At 35.8% G+C, this 22,917-nt stretch overlaps 1 protein-coding gene across 3 annotated transcripts in view; it reads right to left on the minus strand.

Moving 5' to 3' along the window:
- Positions 1–8,313: 8,313 nt before the first annotated feature.
- Positions 8,314–22,917, minus strand: part of LOC131067554 (uncharacterized) — a 207,378-nt gene continuing 192,774 nt past the window's right edge. For all 3 annotated transcript variants that reach the window (XM_058002628.2, XM_058002627.2, XM_058002626.2), the window contains one exon: positions 8,314–8,639. In XM_058002628.2, coding sequence (XP_057858611.2) covers positions 8,532–8,639 — 108 coding nt within the window. In that variant the 3' untranslated portion in view covers positions 8,314–8,531. The remainder of the gene's footprint in view (positions 8,640–22,917) is intronic.

Below are 22,917 nucleotides of genomic sequence, written 5' to 3' on the forward strand. Positions count from 1 at the left end.
ACTACTGCAAATCCTCAAACATTTTTCTCCAAACAATGCATACAATCTTTTTGAAACCAAATATGCAGAGTGCCAACAAAATAACCAACTTGGAAAAGATGAAACAAGATGAAACAAGGAGAAATTTGGAAAGCGCAATCCAATTCCAACAAAAATCTTCAACAATGTCAATCCTAAACCACAAGCAAATCCTTCAATATTCAGACCTTCAAATCATCCAAAATTTTCCAACCCCCGTGAATGCACATGAAGCTCGATAAATACAAAAAATTCAAAAACTCTATCGGAAGCCAACCAATGAAAATATTCCAAAAAAAACTATATTATTCGCCTAACCTATATAGTTTTGAGGCAAATATTATTTATCAATATAATTTACCTACATATTAATATTCGACCATTCATATGCAAGGGTATGTAATATATATTCATTTTGCAATTACCGATAAACATAATTTATAATAATACATTAGATAATAATAATTCATCACTCATAATAATCAATTAAAAACATAAAGCCTTAGAAATAGCAACCCACTTAAAAATATAAAATCAAATCTCAAATGATAATAAATAAATTGATAAAGTCATCAAATTCAAAAATCAATAATAAATAAATAAATATAAATAGATTGCTCAACAATAAATCAAAATAATAAATATTATCAAATAATTGATAATCCTTAAATAAATAAATAAACAAATAAATATGTAAATAAATAAATAAATATCCAACAATAAAACAATACAAATAAATAATAATTCCATAATGGATAAACCATCAAATAATAAATAAACCAATCATTAAAATAATTAAATCTCACCAATTATAAATATCCATCAACAAATAGATAATTGATGATTAGAAGTACACCATGATTAGATCAATTAATCGATCAAATGAATACTTACAATCTAATAATTAAACAATCACACATAACCACATGAACACAGACTCTAATCCACTTACGCCAAGGGAACAACGTAATACAATACTCTTGTGTTGTGGTGCAATTAACAAGGTACACATCTTAGACCTAGAGTGTGTGATGGAAACTGTGTCATCTCCGACAACTTGCCATTGGGATAAAGACACGCTCAAACTTGTTGAGCCAGGTGGAGTCGATGTCTGATACCTGCAAACCCGCATCAAAGACTAATGCAACATATATGATACACATATATAAACAGACAAGCGTTAGAGAGTCATGACGACACATCCCACTCACAATGAGTGATATGGCATCGTCTCTACTCATGAAGACAATCGCACAATATGATAACAAGACATCACATAGAATCATCATCATGAAATAGGGTTAGTATCATCATAAGTCGCATAATCCATGTAACACAATGATCATATGTAAATCAATGAGTCATATAAATCCATCCATCAAGGTGATACTATATATCAACATCCACAAGAATCATATGTCATATAATAAGTCTCGCATCATCAATCACAAAAGTCTCGATCATAAAGCATCATAACAAATAACATGAATCCACATAAAGTCCTAGTATCAAAGATACCATCTAAAGTAGCAGAAGAGTCATAAACAACCATCCAGGTAAGCATCATAATTCTAAATAAGTTTATCAATACGCAAATCAAAATGCAAGTCTAGGAGGGACACTACGTCATACACATGAAAGTTAGGGACAACCCATGTGGGATTTCAACCCAATCTCCACCAAATTCCATTGTGCATGTAGTTAGTTGATTCTTGTTATGTAGTCATTTCAAAAATATTTTATTATATATCTTGGTGTTAAAGATATTATTATAATGATAAATTAGTCAATTTCATTTTTTTTTGTATATATGTATATGCATTTTTTATTATATATCTTGGTGTCAAAGATATTATTATAACAATGAATTGGTTAAAATCATTTTTTATTGTTGTTGTTGTTGTTGTTGTATATGTATATGTATTTGTATATGTTAGTTACCACGACCAAGTTTTACACAACATAGTGATTGAAGCCAATTTACAGTTGTAGAGGTACAAAATGCATCTATTAGCTCTAGAAATGAAAGAAGAATCCCTTATAGTGAGAAGCTCAAGTTCTTTTATTTCCTAGAAGGTGTAGGAGAGAGAGAGAGAGAGAGAGAGAGAGAGAGAGAGAGAGAGAGAGAGAGAGAGAGAGAGAGAGAGAGAGGTGGCATGTCAAGGAGAGAAAACCCAATTGTGACTTGCAAGATGTTGACATATTTGCATAAAAAAACTAATTTATAATTGTGGAAAACATTCTCAATGTCACTGCCATACTCCATTCTAAAGATAAAGGGTAGAAACTCCCTTCAAATCTACTAAAAACCCCAAGTCGTGTAAACAAGGGACACAATGTGTCAAGTTCCCGCCAATAGTGTTAGGATATGTATTGAGAGTTAGGATTACGTGGGATTGCAAGGGACACAATGTGTCAAGTTCCTGCCAATAGTGTTAGGATATGTATTTAGAGTTAGGATTATGTGGGATTACAATAGTGTTAGGATATGCATTTAGAGTTAGGATTAGGTGGGATTGCAATAGTGTTAGGATATGCATTTAGAGTTGGAGTAGGTGGGAACTGAGTATTGTTAACTTTACTCACAATGTCTAGTAAGAGGGAATCTACGACATCAAAGGTAAATGTAAATGATAAAGCTACAAGGTTCACATCTAGGACTATGACAGTGACCTAGGTAAAGCCTACTCATATAGATCTAATATGAAGTGATTGAAAATGTGTCACTATTCTAAAGATTAATAATAATATGATTAGGATATGTTATAAGCTACATTAATACGAGAATATGTCACTTGAAAACTAAATATTACATTTAAAATGTTCTCACTAAAATATATTATATATAAGACATTTAAATCAAAGCAAACCCAAAACATAAAAAAAACATTTGAACCTTTTAATTTATAAAATTAATTATGAATTTAAACTTTTAAGATATATAATTGTCTAGTTTCTCCACCAATAATAAAGAATATTATGAAATTAGCAAGGGCAAAAGAGGGAGGTAGGTAGGGAAGGAGCCAAAGTCTTGATTTTTTAATAAAAAATGAAATGTAATACAAATAATTGAAAAATCACACCAATTTATAAATACTTTTTGATAAAATAAATCTCTCCAATGATAATGCAAAAATCTTATATTCCTACAATTTCTTATAATTGAATTTTTTAACAAAATATATGTAAATTTTTTTATATCTTTATTTTCAATAACAATCTAAAATTTCAGACATAAATATAATTGAAATGATTAATTTAAAAACATGTAATTTTTTTTATACTTTTCTTATAAAAACCTAAATCCTTTAGACATAAATATATAATTGAAATGATTAATTTAAAAATACAATTTTTTTTATACTTTTCTTATAAAAACCTAAATCATTTGAAACATAATTTTTCTTACAAATCAATTCTATAACGAATCTTTTTAAACGTTTTCAATAATATAAATAATATTAATATTCAATTTTCATATAATATATATGTTGAAATCAAAATCAATTGTTTTATATTTAATTTTTTATTACTACCAACTACACTTTCTTTTGTGCACAACCAATCTCACTTTTTTGGCGAATACTCACAATAATAATCTACATATATTTTTATTAAGAAATATTTTCTTCAACCAAAAAAGAGTGAAAAATATCTATGACAAGCTAGCCCATTTCTCCATTTCAAATGCTTTCCTTGATTCCCGTGTGGTTTCCTACCAAGCACTTCCGAATTGCAAATAATGTTTATGAATCAATAGTCTATATTATTTATTAATGGTGAATATTTAAACTTTATGAAAAAAGTATGCAAAAATTTAATAAAAGCATCATTTTTTTTTGCAAGTCAGTCAACCTTTCCCTTCTTCATAGGCTTTTTAAAGGGGTGGTTTGTCTACGTTCAAATCATAGTCAAAATGACACCTTATTCATTGCATATGCAAATTCATAACATTTTTATCTAAAAACAAGAAACATGATATTAATTTGGCACATCGTTGAATCTGGAATTTATGGAATTTATTTAATATTGTTGTACATATTATTAAATGCATTTAAATGTATTAAAATGTGTTTTTTTTTTGAAAAAAATAATTTTTATTCTTACTGTAACCAATAGGAAGTAAGAAAAATGGTAAGAAAAAATTATTTAAAATAAAAATTAAATTTATACTATAAATTTTTTGTTCAAATTTTTTAATTCTTTGTACTGATTGACTAAATTAATTGAAAAATTGGATTTAATGGATGCCATAGTATTTTGCCTTTGCAAAAACTAAAAATATATACCATACACTAAAACTTTATAAAATTTTAGTTGGGATGACATTAATAGATGATAGGATGATGTCAACACAAGGATGTGATGCCAAAATTGTGATGGGAGTGGACCTTGTGAAAAAGGGCTAGTGAATTGGTTTAATAAAGCTTTGAAAATGTCAATTTAGATGACAAAAGGAAAGTTCGCAAAGAGATGATGAAGAAATAATTACGCAAGGATGATGTTGGCAAAGTATGAGTGCAAAAAAAATCCATTTGAATTGGGTGAAATACAAGGTTAATAATCAATCAAGTTCAAATGACTTTTGCAAGAAATTGTATTGCCTTAACGGAAAGGCAATGCAAGAAAATCCAAGTGAACTAGACATTAGACCTAAAAAGATCCTGTTTACAAAGGGAGCAGACATCCATGAGTAGTTAAATTAAGTTAAATGAGGTTTAGGTGTGAGAAAATCTAAGTGAATAAGATATTTAGCAATAAAGAAAGTTCACTTGGGCATCAAGATCTCGCAAAAATCACAACTTAGTTTTTTTCAACCTCCATTAGGTCCATATGTGAAACTAACCAACATTGGCTTTGCAGGTTGACAGGCTCCACTTACACTTCGGCTCCCGAACTTGGCCAAATTTTTCTTTTTCCTTAGCTTTTGTGGAAACTCAACTTGCTACTGAACTACACCTTGGATCAATGAGTTAGTTCACTTAGACTTTCCTATAACACTGATAACAGAGCCAAATCTGCAAGTGCATAACTTTATCAATATTTAGGAAAATTTGGAAATTGGCTAACTGAATAAGGCCAAGGAAAGGGAAACTACATCCCAAAAGCACATGGATAGGATGACTCACATAAGTTTCTCTTAGATCGGTTATAATTAGTGGGATGACACAAGGAGGACACAAAGTGAGAATAGTCCCACTTTGGAGTAAGAGGGGGTTGAAGATATGTCCCTAAGTTTGTACCTTAAATTCAATATATATCTTGGTTTAGTCATGGAGCGTTGTACCTATAGATGTAAAGTATGTCTTGATTTCCAATTAGATATGTTAATGTCGATGCAAAGTATATGAGAGTTGCATTGTGGGTGTGGAGTATGTCTTAGTTCACATGCAAAGTTCTGGATAGTAAATATGTCTCAATTTATAGGTATTGATGGAAAGTCAAGTCATCTATTGATATATCCAATTTGGTGTGTCCTAGTTAGTTTGTGATACTTGGTGAGTTGTGTATCATGGTTCATCAAATGTTTATTTAGGTTGTGTTCATCCGGTCTTAAAAGAAAATTTGAATCTATCAAGCTTGTTTATTGCAAAAGAAATTGTAACATTGCTGCAGATCAACTGGCTAATGAAGGTGTTCATCAAGCTTTCTTTTGACTATATACAATAGCAGAGCAAGCACATGGACTAATTTGGAAATGGAGCTAACATTTACCTCCCCTAATTTATGACATCAAGAATTGCTATATAGGCGTGTGCTAATGTTAGGGGAAAATTGCCAGGGCACATGTGAGATAGTTGGGCTACACATAATGAATAGATTGGAAGGAAATGTACAAATATACATTTTAAGGATGATTAGAGATCAATATAATACAATAAAATCCTTTATAAGGAGGGGATACAAGGGCATTAGTTCACATATGCCAATGCAATGCTTATTAAGCTATGCAAATGTGATGGCATGAGAAAATAGGTTGTGTTAGTTTTTGTAGAATGGTGTTTTGTTGGGTTTGTAGTCAAGTTGGACCTACAGAAAGAAGGATGCAATGGCATTCAATTAGTGCAAGAGAGAATTTTGAATTGACACCTAAAATACACCCTCTCATACTAAGACCTAGCAATTTTAGGTTTTGTCAATAGTCCTTGGTGATCAATGTTAATGGTTGGATGTCACCCCAAGGAACCAATATGTGGTGAATTTGTAGCCAAATTGGCTTTTTCCATATCATGTGTATTAGTTTGATTATGTATTTTTGACTGTTCCTTCCAAACTAGTGATTTGGTTTATCTATTCCTTTGGTAGGTATAGAGGAAGTCTTAGAAGAAAAACCATCATGGATGAAGGCTCAACATCTACCCCCCAATTGTACTTGGGCTCTAAGTTTGTGTGGGAAAAGCTAAGAAATGAAGTTAATGTTCTATGTGCTTTTTGCAAGGATGTTGGTGGAGTCTTGGTTGGTCTTCATGCTCATCATTGAAGGGGCAACTATAAGCAGTTAGCAATTATACTATCTTGCATTTTTGTAGCCCCTCACTACATTAGCCTAAGCAACAAAGGGAGATTTCTTTTGATGTGAGATTCCCATAATTGGTTGGAAACATACATAGTATGGATACAAACGCAATTGAACCATAGGTTAAGGAGATTGTGGATACCAAGCAAGCATCATCTATGTCTCGTGGGCATTAAGGGGTGTTTTGAGATATTATAGGGCTATGTAAATTTGTCTTTCTATACTTTTATTGTAGTTATAGCCATTGCTGTATTTGAGAGTATGTGATAACTTATATATGTTTCTAGTGATAGACTCCTAGCTTGTAAGTTTTTCTTGATAATAAAGAGCAACATTTTGGTTGAAATTTCTTGTCTATTATATGTTATCAATATAATCAATCTTATTATAATGGGTAAGGTCCCCTATAGAACTCTACTATTACATCTATAAAAAATAACTTAATATTTGGGTAGCTGATAGAAAGATGAGAAAATTGCTTATGAGATGAAATTAATATTGTAAACAATATATTATAATCAAACTTAATATCCCCAAAAATTATAAATGAGTGAAAATTTTCATTTTTATTTTTCTATAATTTGATGCTCACCATATTAATATAATTCCTTGTAAACAAAAAAAAATAATTAGAGGAGAAAAACATTTACTTACCAATAAAAAGAAAAAGAAATAAAAATAAATGATATTTTTTTATATCCTTGTATATCCTTCTCGATCAAAGGTCCAATTGCTGGTTTTCTTTTCGTATTGTTTGCAGTTCAAAGGGTGCAAATGCTAGTTTAACTGATGTTATAAAATTGCTTCTATATAGAAAAGGTATCCAATAACTCTTTGTATTTAATTTTTCCAAAATTAACAATCTCGCACATTCGAGTCATTTTTCAATTGTTTACTTTTCCATTTGAAAGACACAAATAGCATGTAACACCAAAAGTTGTGTTTCGGGTCTTTAAAATCTCTTTTGATCAGAAGGGCTAGTATCTAAATAATTATTAGAACAGAAACATTAAGAACGTATAAGAACCATGCTTTCTACAATTTAAAGCTCCTTGTATAGCCACAATCTCCAATTTGGGCTAGACTACATTTCAGATTTAAGTTCTTTTTCTATGAAATTGACAGCTTGCAACTATGTTCTTCTATTTATCATATCTTCCACTTAAGAGGGTATATTCCCTAGCATGTTCAATGGGTTTGTCCTATTGGTTTTAGTGACTATGAAGTAAGAAATTCAGGTTACAATCCTTATCTTGAATCAACCCATCATAAATAATTTATTTTGCATTAGATACCACTTTCATACTGAAGATTTTGTTAGTTATATTAATTAACTATTTAAAAGGTAATTCTAGGTAGGGTTCAAGTCAAGTGATATTAGCATAGTTCCATTGTAAATCGTTTAATTGAGTGCACATAAGTTTTTTAAAATCACCCGTTTTTACTGATAACAGTGATCAGCTGGAGCTGATAAGTGAATCAAAGAAGTCAATGCTAATGACAGATGATACTACTGAAACAAACTAGTTTCATTGGTCACTTGGTATATCAATTGAGCCAAGTGATGATATCATAGTTTCATTGTAAATGATCTAATTAAGCTCACACAAGTTTTAAAAAATTGCCCATTTCGGTTGATGTCAATGATTTACTATATTTGATCAGCATGTCATAAAAATTGCGGATTGTGGGTGACAACCACTCAAACATGACAGTTTCATAAGTCACTTGGATGTCAATTACTACATTGGGTTATTAAGAATATCAGAGAAAGGTCATTAGGAACAATATGATATTGTCTTCTTTTTTTATACAGGATATAGAAAATGAATAAATTTATGAAAATTAATGCATATGAGCACCATAGTCTAGACACTAGAGGATTAACACATCCTCAAGTTATTATACAACAATTTCTGATTTTGAATGCAGTGTTGAATACAGAGCGGCAATGGCAAGGATACCAGACCTCATCTGAATTTGGAAATATTGGAACTTAACCATCTTGTCTTTCCAGAAGAGGTTCCAGATGTATCATAATTTCGTTAAGGGAGCAACTAGAATTTGCTTGTAAATGGATTTGATGACCTTCAATGGCAGGTCCCTGTGGCAATTTCATCCGATAAGAAAGAGCAGATTTTATTTATGGCATATAGATAATATATAAGAAAGTCAGAACGAAACAAATAGGGAACTATTACAACTTCGTTATTGAACGGACCATCCTTTTCCATGCACCCATTGAACCTAAATTAGCCACGTGCGCAGAATAGTTTTTGCATAGTTGATTAGTTTATGCTAAGTTGACATAGTTTCACGTTTAAGACAAAATTAGTTGTTAATACTAAATGAACTCAGTTAATTCTAAATAAGCTCACCAAATTTGGTGGAATCATTCTACTAGTATTCTTACCCACCACAGTAAAAAGTAACATAACAACTTTGGTTAAGCGAATGGCTGCACATAAACTATACAATGTTAGTAATTAAAACCTAACAGGTTTACGAGGGAACAACAACAACAACCACCATATCTAAGGGTGTGAAATCGTTGATGTTCATTTCCAATTCAGTTGGGATCCCTGACACACTAATTTGAGAAACAATCAACTTGTCTTCTTCCTCTACCCTAAACATTATCACTTGCAAATGATGCAATTAATTATTTACATCTCAAATCAAATAACATGGCAATATCCCAACAATCTACCTCAACTTTAGATTTTACTTGTTTCATAGGTTCTCTCGATTATGACTTAATGGATTAATGTTCCCTAAATTATTCAATTAAGAAATAATTAAAAAACAATGACCCATGATCCACCTTAATCTAAACAAACGTTCCATAAGTAGTATTGGCTTAACCTTGAACAAATCAATGGCCTTAAAAGAAACTCAATCAAGCACTACCAGAATGGATCATAAGCAACCCTGAACGAGCCTTAGTCAAATTAGTGAACCACAGGGAGTCTTAATTGAGCTTGAAAAATATTTATTGCCCACAAGCAACCTCCACTGGACCTTAAGCAAATCAATGCCTAAGAGCAACCTCATCTAAGTTCAATAGTCTACAAGCAACCTCAATTAACCTTAATGGCCTATGAGCAACCTTAACTAAGTCTTAACCAAATCAACTTTCATTAAGACTTAATTAAATCTTATTCTCAAAAGTTTTCTTGAACCGAGGATATCATTAATTAATGAGATTACAGCAATTTATTACATCTGTATCAATGTTGTGACATTTAAATTTATAAATAAATTTGATATATACAAAACTTAGAAAAATATTAGAAAAAATAAATTAATTTTTTATTTTCCAAATTTCGAAAAATACAAATTATATATAATAATGTAATATTATGTCAAATGAAATACAAGCCTCTATCGATATATGCATATATACATAAAATAATCACAATTTAATTACAATTCTAATAATAAAGTAAGGTTGAAAAATCAAACAAAATTAAAACTAATGAGATGCATCGAATATGTTAAAAGATAAAGAGTTAGTAGGGATAAGGTTTAACCTTAAAACCTATGTTACTAATTTCTTCTTAACTGGTTCCCATTCTTGGGTCAAGCTTGATAGTGGTGACGAGAGCATCCCAAAAGTAAAAGTGTCCCACTTGCTTCTGGGTGCTCCCAAATGCTCCCATAGGTAGAAAACATGTAAAGTGCCCAAACAACAACTTAAAAAGGAATTTTTTAAACATTAGAACATAAATAACTAAAAAGCACCCTAAACTCTAAACACGCCCTTATGTTTGTTGTTTGACAAACACAACCCTATTTCACACAACCATTTTTGCAGTTTGAAATAGTGTTCCACGGGGACGCATCCCCCCCCCCTTTTTGGCCGCATCTCCGAGACGGGGACGTCTCCGGGACGGGGGGACAGGGACGCGACGTCCCCCGCCGTCCCGCCACCGCCACCCAAGCGCCGCTAGAGACAGGGAGACGTCTCCGCCTCTACCAAAGAGACATGGAGACGCCTCCACGTCTCCTTGGGAGACGTTTGGGCGTCTCCCCGTCCTTTGAGAGATGTGCAGACGTCTCTCAAGGGACAGGGAGACGCCTAGACGTCTCCTGTCGCCCCCACTTATATGCAATGTTTAAAATTTAAATTTTAAAAAAAAGTGACCTTTTGGGGGGTTAAGGGGTAAACCCTAATTGGATGTGGGCCAATAAAAAAATAACACCCCCGTTGAAAAATATAGGGTGAAACCGTGCCGATAGAAGTAGGGAAAATCTAACCTCCGAGTCTGATTAGGCTCCATATAACAACACAACTTAGAAATCTTGGTATTTAGATTTACTATTTCAAATTTCCTAGTCTCATTTGAAATGTAATTCTTATGCTATAATACTGTCATACATCTTTTCAAAACTAGTTTTTCAAGTACTATATGTATATGTATAACTATATCAGCACCACCACCCCGCCGCTGCCATCCCCTCGCCATCCCCAAACTTAGGCCCTTGGTCCCCCCGTCCCAGAAACGCGTCCCCCCGTCCCCAACGCCCGTGGAACACTGGTTTGAAAGGAGGTTGGGTTTTTCAAAGAATGATCGCAAGATGCAAAGGGGGCGAACATAGCTTGGACTAAGGAGATCTATTCATCTAAGGTAAGTATTTTAACTAATTCTTTAAGGTTTTTGACAAGTTTTTTCATGTTCTTCGAAATTTCAATTATCTATAGAAACTTAACCTAACAGCATTATGAAAAATCAGAAAAGGGAGTAGAGTAGAGAAGGATTATAAAGTCTAGGCCTTTTACTCACATGCTCTATACACCATTCGTCAAACCAGCTAATTAATTTCAAATTACTTTTAGCATGACTTGAAATATTGTAGCCAATATGCAAGATGGTGCAATCTTCAAAGAGATGGTGGGCCACAATTAAAGACTTTGGACAAATATTTTGACTTGATAAACAAACTGGCATTGCTTAACAATTGAGAAAATTTGTGAATGGGACTTAATACCGTAGATATTAATGGTCCAATTTGATCAAGCTAAGGGAACATGAGACCTCGCGTGTGACTTACAGGACTAACACAACACACAAGGAATTAACTTGATAACAAATGCTGATTAATGAACATAAAAAAGTTTTTAAATTGTGGAGTTCAAAAACGTGGATAATAGTTGGCTCTAATTTGAGATGAGGACCATGCAAATGCAGTAGGAACCCAAAATCTCAGGAAAAGGCAAGTGTTTCATTCATTGGGCAAGGAATCAAAAGCTAAAGCAACATAATAAAGAAATAAAAAGACTACGATGCAAGCTGAAATAAAAATGAACAATGAAAGGACATGCACCGACAATGAAACAAAAATGACAAAAATCCTAATTAACTTATATACATGGTAGGGTACAACCTACATCAAGTGCTCCATGAATATTATGCAAATCCATTGACTAGTTTAGAGAAATAATAACTTGTGTAATAGTGAATGATACCCACAAAATGCTTGCTAATTGAATTGCCATTTTGAATTTGTGATATGAAATCTGAATTTTTTTTAAATGCCTAGGTTTTCTGAATAATGCATTATATCCAAGCAACCAAACTCATCAAAGTTTTTAGAAGCCTCTTGAATCATTTTGATATCATACTATGTGTCATTGAACATATATCCTTACATTGCATTAAATATATAAATGCTCCACATTTGGCTGCCTTCCAATCGCTTGTATTTGAGAAAAGTATGTCTTGAGTTTGATACATTCTTGTAAACCTTGAAGTGAGGAAACATCTGCTAATTTGGACGGGGAATCCATGTTGTGAACAACTCCAATAAGTATAGGATTGTCTCAAACTATGGAAATTCCAGTCTTCTTTGCTGCAATAAACTCAGAAAACTCTTTACCCAATGATGATGAAAGAGGAGAAAGAATTCTTACTTTAGACTCACCAACATGTAATGTCCCTCACCTATTCTGATATGAAGTTTCAGTCTTTGCCCCTTTGGAAATTCTTCAAACACTTGTCTCACAAATAATTAGCTTGCTGTTTTTGTTTCAGATTGTTGTATGGGACATTGAACACTGAATTTTAATGAAGTTCATTCATAAATAACTTGGAAAATGAAGTGTGATGACCCAGTCATATAGAGACAGCAAACAATAACAATTAAAGCATCACTATCATGAATAACTACGGACTGACATTTTGTCAAATAGATATATGCAATCTCAGAAACTGATTATACAATATGCAGCCACCAAACTCCTCCTTAAACTTTATTAGATGCCAACTCAAGGTGCCACTACAAATTTAATATATGGATTGATAACAAACTATGTCTCAGATTTTCTGAGGACATATGGCGTTTACAAACTTAATGCACATCAACTGAAAATTACAAGAGATTGTAGGGTCTAAAGAACCTGATATGGATCGCCTTATTGAGGTGATGAAGAATCAAGCAATATCCATCATGTTGAGGTCCACCCAATGTCTAATCGAACCCCTCCATAGGTCGGCCCTGGTGCTGCATGAAAGATGACTGAGTTGTTCATGTAATCTGCCAAGAACCCCTCCAATTTGCCTCCTTATGAATCGGTTACAATGCCAGACTGAAGCACCTTACTAGATGACAAGTTTTAAGGCTCATACAAGGAGATATCACCCAAATCGATGGGTTTCTTCTATGCACAGGTCCGTCTGATCAGACCACTGAATTGTGGATTATTTTGACACCAAGGTTCATTCAAAAATGTCTCAATAAGATTGCCTTGCTCCTAAACTGAAATCGCTGCCCACCAATGTGTAGTTCGGTGTATCAACAATGAGGAATAAGCCAAATCGTGGACTAGGTGAAGTCTGCGCCAACCTGATATAAGTCTGCAATTCAAATCAATTTCACCTCAAAGACTTCAAGATAGCATCGGCCTCCTCTCTAGACAATATCGCCGATCCCAATCTGTGAAGATTTGCATCTATCATGTCCCAACACAAATCGTGGCAAATGAAGTCTGAAGCAAACTCTCCAACTGATATAACTGATTGGAAATCTCCAAATTAGCTCAATGTGAAAAGCTGAGTGATCCTCACTCACAAAGCAACCCTTCAGAGGATCTTTCACCTCCTCAATTATGCGGATCGGAGGGAGGTATCGTTCCCTAGGATCAGATCTGCGGACAACCCTTGGCTCCACAACTCAAGACAAGAACATAACAAAAAACTGATCCCCAACATGTGTTTCCCCTCTTCTATTTATTCATTACATAATATGTCACAATCACCTTCTAGAAGATAAGGTTAGGTACACTTTATATTATTTAATTAAACATGTTATTTTAATGTACCTTTAATTTATTAATTAAATAAAATTCACACGTCTCCTAACACGTGTTATCTCCTTATAACATCAAAATATCAAATAATAAAGAGATGTGAAGTCACCAATCACCGCCATGTCGACCCCCTAAACAACTCCTTGGCCTACGAGGGTCAAATATAAGCCAACATCGACACAAGTGCACGTGCTAAGAAGAAGGGGACATTACAGTCCGCCCTCCCTGAAATTGCTTGTCCTCAAGCAATCTCAACGCAGGATGCTGCAGGATCTCCTCACCTTCCCAAGTAGCATCCTCAACTGGCAAATCCTTCCATTTAATCAAATATTCCCTGATAGCTCTCTTCCTCAACTGCTTCTCCCTAACATCCAAGATAGCTTTAGGTACTAATATCAGCTTACCCTCAACATCCAAGGGTGGCAAAGTCATGGAAGGAGTCACATGATGCCTTAACGCCTTCTTGAGGCGTGAAACATGGATGACATTATGCACTCTACTATCTGTCGGTAGCTCAAGCTCATAAGCCACCTCTCCCACACGCCTGATAATCCTGTATGGTCCATAGTATCGTGGCTTAAGTTTCTCGGCACCACTCCTCTTGAGAGTAGACTGTCTATACGGCTGTAGCATCAAATATACCATATCGCCCACCTCAAAAGTTCTCTCTACTCTCTTCTGATCTGCGTACTGTTTTTGCTGGTTTTGTGCCTTCTGAAGATTCTCTCGAAGGGCTCTCATGATATCCTGATCTTCCTGTAGCATATCTCCAGCACTAGGCACTCTACTATCACTGAACAACAGATCAATGAAACTAGGTGCTGCATACCCATACAATGCCATAAATGGTGTCATTTGAATAGAAAGGTGGTAAGTGGTATTATAACAATACTCACAAAGGTATATCCACTTGACCCAACCCTTCTGTTGCCCTGCAATGTAATTCCTAAGATATCCCTCCACCCATTTATTCACTATTTCTGTCTGTCCATCTGTCTGCGGGTGGTAGCTGGTGCTCGAAGTGAGCTCGGTTCCACAAAGTCTGAAAAGCTCTTGCCAAAAATGGCTCATAAACCTGCTATCTTTGTCACTCACTATACTCTGAGGTAAACCGTGCAATCTGAATATCTCTCTGAAAAACAACTCTACTACCTGTGTAGCTGAATGTGTAGTGGTGATCGAAAAGAAATGGGCATATTTAGTCAAACGGTCAACCACTACATAGATACAATCCTTACCCTGCACCTTGGGTAAACCCGTAATGAAGTCCATGGAAATGCATTCCCACTTCCATGTGAATCTCTCCCGCACCTATTTATATGTCTTGTAGTAACTGGGATGACCTGCCATGGGTGTATCATGGAAGGTTCTCATCACTATGTTCTTTACATTCGATCCTGGGGTCAAAAAGATCCTTCCCTTGTAAATGATTAAATCATTCACAATGGTATATCTATCATCATGAATCGACCCCTCAATGAAACCTAAAGACCAAGATTCCTTGGCATATTCTGCCATAATCATGTGCTTCCAATCCTCTGAAATTTGTGCCATGGAGCTCAAATGAGGGCAGCAGGATAATGCATCAACGACTACATTCTATGACCCTTTGACAAAAGACATGTCAAAGTCATATGATTGCAGCTTACTCACCCATTCCTGCTGTCTATCATTAAGATCCCATTGCCCAAGGAAATGTCTCAAGCTGTTGTGGTCTGTTTTCACTGTAAATTTGCTGCCTACCAAATACTGCCTGAATTTGGCCAAGGCATGCATGATGGCCAACATTTCCTTGTCATAAATGTTGTAGCTCCTCTTAGGGCCTCTCAACTTCCTGCTCTCAAATGCAATCGGATGTTTGTCCTGCATAAGGACAACCCCAATCCCTTCACCTGAAGCATCACACTGCAACTCAAAGGGTTTATTGAGGTCTGGCAATGCAAGTACTGGACAAGTGGTCATAATTCGTTTGAACATCTCAAAGCATTCCTGTGCTTTAGGTGACCAAACAAAACGTCCCTTTTTGGTCAAATCAGTGAGCGGAGTTGCATGTCGGGAGTATCCATTAACAAACTTGCGATAGAAACCACATAAGCCCAAAAAACCTCTAAGCTGTGTCAAATTCTTAGGTGTAGGCCATTCTACAATCGCCTTGACCTTATCGGGATCCATGCATACACCCTCTGCATTGATGATGTGACCCAAATAAAGCAGCTCTGTCATGCCCGTCACACTTGGATTCCTTGGCATAAAGAGACTCCTTGCCAAGAATACCCAAAACATTATTTAGATGTGCAATGTGTTCTGCCCAAGTCCTGTTGTACACCAAAATGTCATCAAAGAAGACTAGCACAAATTTCCACAGCTGAGAATGAAATACCCTGTTCATTGTGGACTGGAAAGTGGCAAGTGCATTGGTTAGCCCAAATGGCATAACCACAAACTCAAAATGACCACAATGACATCAAAATGTTGCCTTCTCAATGTCTTGCTCCCTAACTCGTATCTGGTGATAGCCCGACCTTAAGTCAATTTTAGAAAAATATTGTGCACCATGGAGCTCATCAATCAACTCATCAATTCTAGGAATTGGATACCTATTCTTGATGGTCTTCCTGTTCAACAATCTGTAGTCTATGCACATACGCAATGTTCCATCTTTCTTTTTGACCAAAACTACAGATGAAGCAAAAGGTGACTTACTAGGTCGGATATGTCCCATAGCTAACAGCTCCTTGATGGTTTCATCTATCTCATCCTTGAGTCGTTTGGGATGTCTGTAGGGAGTGATTATCACTAGCTTAGCCCCTTCCTCCAAATCAATGATGTGTTCAATTCCTCTATCAGGAGGTGCTCCAGGTGGAATCTCACTGAAGACCTTGTCATGCTTAATCCTCAGCTCCTAGATGTCAGGTGGATAGATGGGCTTTTGCCTTTCCTCTTGCATAGGTTTCAAAACACATCCTGCTGCCCACTCGACCATGTCATGACGCAAGAGACGTTCCATCCTCCTGAATGAAATACACCTGCAGCTGGTGTCCCGGAGTGCCTTCAACACATGTGTCTTTCCATCCATCTCAAACCTCATTTCCAATATCTTGCAGCCATGTCATGCCTGGAACCATATCGGTGTCACCCATATTCACAACATAGAAATCTGCCTTGATTTCAAAATTATTCAAGCGCATAGGCAAGTTAGGTATCATCCTGTCACACTTAAGAGTGTAACCATTAGCAACCTTCACTCTTATTCCCTCAAAATCCTTAGTGTGTATGCCCCGTCTTTCCACAAGCCTTGCATCAATGAAATTATGGGTCGCATCCGTGTCAAGAAGTGTGATGACTTTCTGCTCAGCAAGAACACCTCTCATCCTAAAAGAGCCCTCACGATGAATGCTAGTGAGGAGAGCCTCCTTGAGTTTCACCTAAGGTTCAACTTCTCTTTCTTGTTCTGACTTCTCTGACTCAGAATCTTCATCATCAGTTTGCTGGTCAGAATCTGATCCATCATATAGTGTCCACATAGCTCTGTTTGCTTTTCCCTTAGGCCTTAAGCGACAATCATGGTTAGCATCATAAGGCCCCTTACAAAAGAAGCATAATTTCTTCTTCCTCAAATCATTCAATGTCTCACGATCAAGAGGAAAAGTGGAATTATCCTTAGCTCTGTCATCCTTCTTCTGAAACTTCTTATTATCACAATAGGAAGAAGATCCTTTTGAAGAGAACCTGTTGGTAGGTGCTGCAAATTCAATCCTTCTTGCTTTTTTCATTGCTTCTTGTAGAGAGGGAGGGTCAAAGGATTTCAACCAACCTTTGAGAGGTTCCATTAGTCCTTTAGTGAACAGGACTACCAATCTTCTTTCGCTGATGCTGGGAACCATGACTGACAACTGCTGGAATTCAGTGATGTATGATTCAAGGGAGCCATGTTGCTTAAGTTGAGCTAGCTCACGAAAGCTTACCTCAGGGTCCTTCAAATCAAATCAGTCAATTAGCTTCTCAGTGAACTCAGTAGATGTGGTGATTAAGTTATGACCAAGGGTAATTAACCCGTGGTACCACCACTCATGGGCAGCCCCTTCCAAATGCAAGGTGGCAAACTTAATTGCATCTTCCTCCGGCATAGGTCTTAAGGAAAGGTAATTATCAAGCTTCTGCACCCAAGACCTTGTTGTACATTTATTGCTGCCATCAAAATAAGGCATAGGTATCTTACCAAGTGTCTATTGATAATCATTCCTTGGTGGATTGTAGTGATCATTTCTAGCTCCTGTTAGTCTTCCCAAGGATACTGAGAGGCGGGGGGGGGGGTGAATCAGTATCTGACCAGTATAAGAATTTATTTGAATTTTAACATGAAAAGCATATCAAAACTGTGTACCGGTAAACCAAAAATAATGCAGTAAATAAGAGCAATAACCACAACATAAGAGACACACCATAACACAGTATTTTTAACGAGGAAACCCGGTGTGGGAAAAACCTTGGTGGGATTTGTGACCCACAATATTCGCTTACTGGCCAATAAGGGAATATTACTGTTTACAATAGGGGCCTGAACATGCAGGAAGGCCAAGTGCCTAGAGCTCACTGCTCAGTTACAAAAAGAAGTCTCACTGACTTACAAAAATGGATTATACAAATCCAATGTCTTGTATTGCTTCAAATCAGCATCTACTATGCTAGATTCAGTACCGGTTTAAGCTCTGCTACATACATAAACCCTTATCCAATATTTGCCTTACAATTCGCATATTAGGTCTGCATTAATCCTTTCATCTTCTATCACTTACTAAATGATCTACAATGATCTCATACTTATATGAGTCATATTGCAATCCGCCAAGTCGGCTTACAAAAGATTTTACAATTAAATACAAAATACATTTAAACAAAATTCTTGTCGGCCATGGTGCCGGTGATCAATCTTTTCGGTGCCGGTGTTGAGACTGCCCATGCCGGTGCCTGCCGGTATCATAGGATTGCAAGGTTGCCATCAATGACAATACCTTCAATCACCTACAATTTCTCATTGGAGAGTGCATTTGCCAACAATCTCCCCCTTTGGCATTGAAGGCAACACTCATGAGAAAAATCCAAAAAGTGTCCAAAAAGAATCTGCCAAAATATCTTACCAAAACTGTGTTGTCAAAAATGTATGCTCCCCCTGAGCTAATGATGTCTTTGTTCTAATCATTTTTCTCATTTCCACGACTCCCCCTTTGACATCAATGACAAAGGTTGTCATTCACTGTCAGTGGAGTGTGGTTCCTGCCTAGATCCTTGTAACCAGGGGGTTACAAGCTGGAAAAGATCTGCCAATACCAATTTTTGACTATCGCTGAATCTTTTGCTATCCTGTAATGCCGCTTCTGTTCTCTGAACTGTACCGGTTAGTATGTGCATTTTCTCTTCCGGTGTCTTAAGTCCGGGAACCAGAGCCTCAGAAATTTCTTTTCTCAAAGAAATGAGGTAATCTAGTTTAGGACCTAGTTTGCATTTTAAATCCTTTGCCTTAACCTTTATCTTTTCTTTGTCTTTTTCCAACTTCTCAATTTTCTCTTCAAGATCTGCAATGTTCTTTTCAATTTCCAAAAATGAATCTGATGATCCTATTAAATTGTCAACAATATTGTTAATGTCTTCTTGAGCTTTGCCGATCTCCGAATCTATGTTCTCTGTCAAAATATTAGTTTTGCAAGTATCTTTGTACAGTTTCTTCAAATCCAAAATTGTTTCTCCTAGTGCCGGTAATAAGGTTTACATTTTCTCCTTATTCTTCTTCACTATTTCCTCAAAGAGTTTGTCTTTCTCCTTAGTCATTCTCTCTTTGAATGTGTCCTCATTTATCTGATCAACTGTCAAAATGTTACCAGTGATGTATTTAGACAATGTGTCTAGTTGACCTAAAGAATCTTTACTTCCCACAATACACTTGGGTGTTATCAATTTAAGAATAGGAATAGTGTCATCAATAGCCTTATAGGCTTGTGCATTACACTCAGTGATTTTCTTAATAGAATCGAATAATACCTCTGTCACGTTCATTGGTCTGAACTTTGTCATTGAAGTACCAGATGTCTGCCCAACTGTTTTCACAATTTGCATGCTATCCATTGTAGTAGTAACTTTGCTTGTTTCGACCTCTGGTAGGTCAGTTTGTGTTTGCATTTCTACTAGCAAAGGTTTAGACTTTTCAGCTGTTGCTGGTGGCACTGTCTCGGTTTGAACTTGTACCTCAGCCTGTTTCTCAACCTATGCCTTAGAGGATTTCTCTGTGTTCTCTACTGCCGGTTTTTCAGATGAAGTCTCAATATGCACTGTCGGTTTCTCTGTATTTACCTTTGCACTGTCCATTGCTGGTTTCTCTGATTGTTTCTCAGTTTTATCTACTGGTGCTTTTGATGGCTTCTCAGTGGTGTCCTCTGCCTGTTTCTCTGTCTGAGTAGGTTTTTTTGTGCTTATATTTACAGTATCACTAACTCCAATCTCAACATTCGCAGCCGGTGGCTCAGTAGCCATATCTTTCTTCTTATCCTCAGTGGTCTCTTTGTCCACCACAATGTTTACCTCTTGTGTATCGATGTTCATAGTGTACAAAACTTCAGACTCAGGATTTGTATCCTCTTGAGGAGTCCCCATACTCTCTATAGCTGGTTGATTGTCAACGGTTTCTATTGGTGGAGTATCAGAAAGAGGTGGGGGTAAGTTATCAGTTATTTTTAGGTTCAGAGGTCCACCTTCCTTACCTTTCCCCTTATCCCTATCCTTTTGATATACTCTGATAGTCTTAGGTATTTTAAGTTCTTCCTGTTTCTCCTTTTCAACAAAGAATATGTCCCATTGATCCATAGTCTCTTCAGAAATTTCATTCATTCTTCCTGCCATCAGTGCTACATGCCGGTGAACAGTTGAAAATACTGTCCGGTTGGCTTCACTGATTAATTGATCTATTTGTTCTGTGGAGTTCACTGGGTGAACTGCAAGCAATTTTTCTATTTTTATCTTTTTATCTAGCTCAACAATAGCTACCCTTCTAGCTTCTAATCTTCTGTATAAATCAGTGGGTATTTCATCAACAATTTCCATCAAAAATTTCTTGTATATGTCCAAGTGTAAAATTACACTATTTTCTACGCTTTCCTTATCATCAATGGAAAGTGTGTTATACAGTTTGCTAATGTTTTTCAACTTTCCATCCTCTGTTATTTCACTTAAAAGTGTGTCTAGTGGAGCAATATCTTGTTTTACCTTCTTCTTCTTTGGAGTTAACTTCTTAACTGGAGGCCTCACTGCCTGTTGCTTTTGTCTTGTTCTCCTGGGTGTAGGTGAGGGTGCCGGTGAGGGTTTTCTTTTCCTTTCTACCCTTTTGAATACCGCTGGTATATCACTTTCAGAAGAAGTTGCAATCGGTGAAAGATGAGTTTCCGGTTGAAGTCCTTCCAACTCACTTTCCTTGATACCAGTTTGCTTCAATACATCTTCCTTAATTGCTTTAGCTTGTCTAGTTCCCTTCCTCACTATTTGTTCAACTTTCTTAACTCTTTTCTTAGACTGAATACCACTTTCGATTGTTTCTGCATTGCCAAAGACTCTCTCAGATGGTTCCTTTGGTGCTTCAAGGAGGGATTTTGCATAAGTTTCAATTATGTTGTCATCTGTTTCATATCCCATTTCAGTTACCCAGATAGTTCTAGGGACAACTGCCTCCATCCAGATTTCATCTTTCTTGATTACAAAACATATTTCCTTTTGATATTTATCTACAATTGCCTGAGACAGCCTAATTCTTGTCTTCATTCGAGCCTTTAGTACTTGAAAATGTTCATTTATATTTTTCTCTCTGTTTTCTCCCATGTTGTTTAATGTATCCAATAGTTGCTTTCCTACCGGTATATCAAAGCCAAAGTCTTTTCTACCAATACCGGGTACTTCCTTAGTAATGTACAACATCAAACATACAAGCAAATTTCCAAATCTAAAAGTTCCTTGTTTGTCTCCTTTGATTTTCTTCAAATTGTCTATCAATTCATCTTTAAGCCATTCACAGATGTCAATCTTAGCATTGTTGTTCACTAAGTCATAAGCACTTTTAATACACAAGCTAGATGCTGAGTTTAACCTATTTGCATGTGTGGCTTTATAGCCAAGGATCATACTAACAAATCTAACATTTATGTCCTTTACATCATTTACTCTAAGTGATCTCTTGTCAAATGTTGCGTCAGTTAGGTCCATTACTGTGTCATTAGAGACCTTTTTAGTTCTGTCAGGCCTGCTATCGATGGAAGGTAGCCCTGTTACTGCCTTAACCGCTTCTTTTGTGATCTTATGAATTGAATCCAACCAAAAGAATTCGCCATTTACTCTGCTTAGCACAATCCTTATAACATCCTTGGGAAAATCCGGGATACTAAGGATTTCAGTAAAACCTAGGGTTTCCACTATCTTATGTTCCGGTTTGATATTTCCAGATTCATCACATAAAACAGTCTGATACATGTTCTTGATTTCATCATCTCCTAGTTCTTCTATGTGACAATGTATGTATATCTTGGGATCTTCTGCATAAACTACTCCTTTAGGAATTTGAGAGAATGCATCTAGGGTATCATCTTTCTTCGCTATTTCGGGAACAAGTTTGAATACGGGTCTAGGGCGCTTGATAACTTCAATCATAGTAGGGTTTGCAATAAATTCAGGAGTGGATGAGGAAGCCATAGTTATAAATACCTCAATTTGCCTTAAGGATGAGTGCTTGGATGAACTGCTTCACTTTTTTGCTAAGGATGCCTTCGCTCGGGAATTTTCGCGCTCTCGAAGATTTGAATGCTCGGTGAATGGAAAAGGAGCAAAAAACACTTACTTTACAATGTTATTTTCTCCAACTACCACATTTAATGCTTGCCGGTTAAGTCACAACTTAACTCATCTGCCGGTAAAAAAGTAATTCAACTTCTCACCATCAACCGAGGGTATATTAGCATGTTTTTCAGTTTGTTGCTAAACCCCCAAAGGATTTTCCTTCAGTTAGATGAAGAGTCTCATGCCGGTAGAGGAGTATTCCCAT

Source organism: Cryptomeria japonica, chromosome 10 (genome assembly GCF_030272615.1).
Source record: "Cryptomeria japonica chromosome 10, Sugi_1.0, whole genome shotgun sequence".
NCBI lineage: Eukaryota > Viridiplantae > Streptophyta > Pinopsida > Cupressales > Cupressaceae > Cryptomeria > Cryptomeria japonica.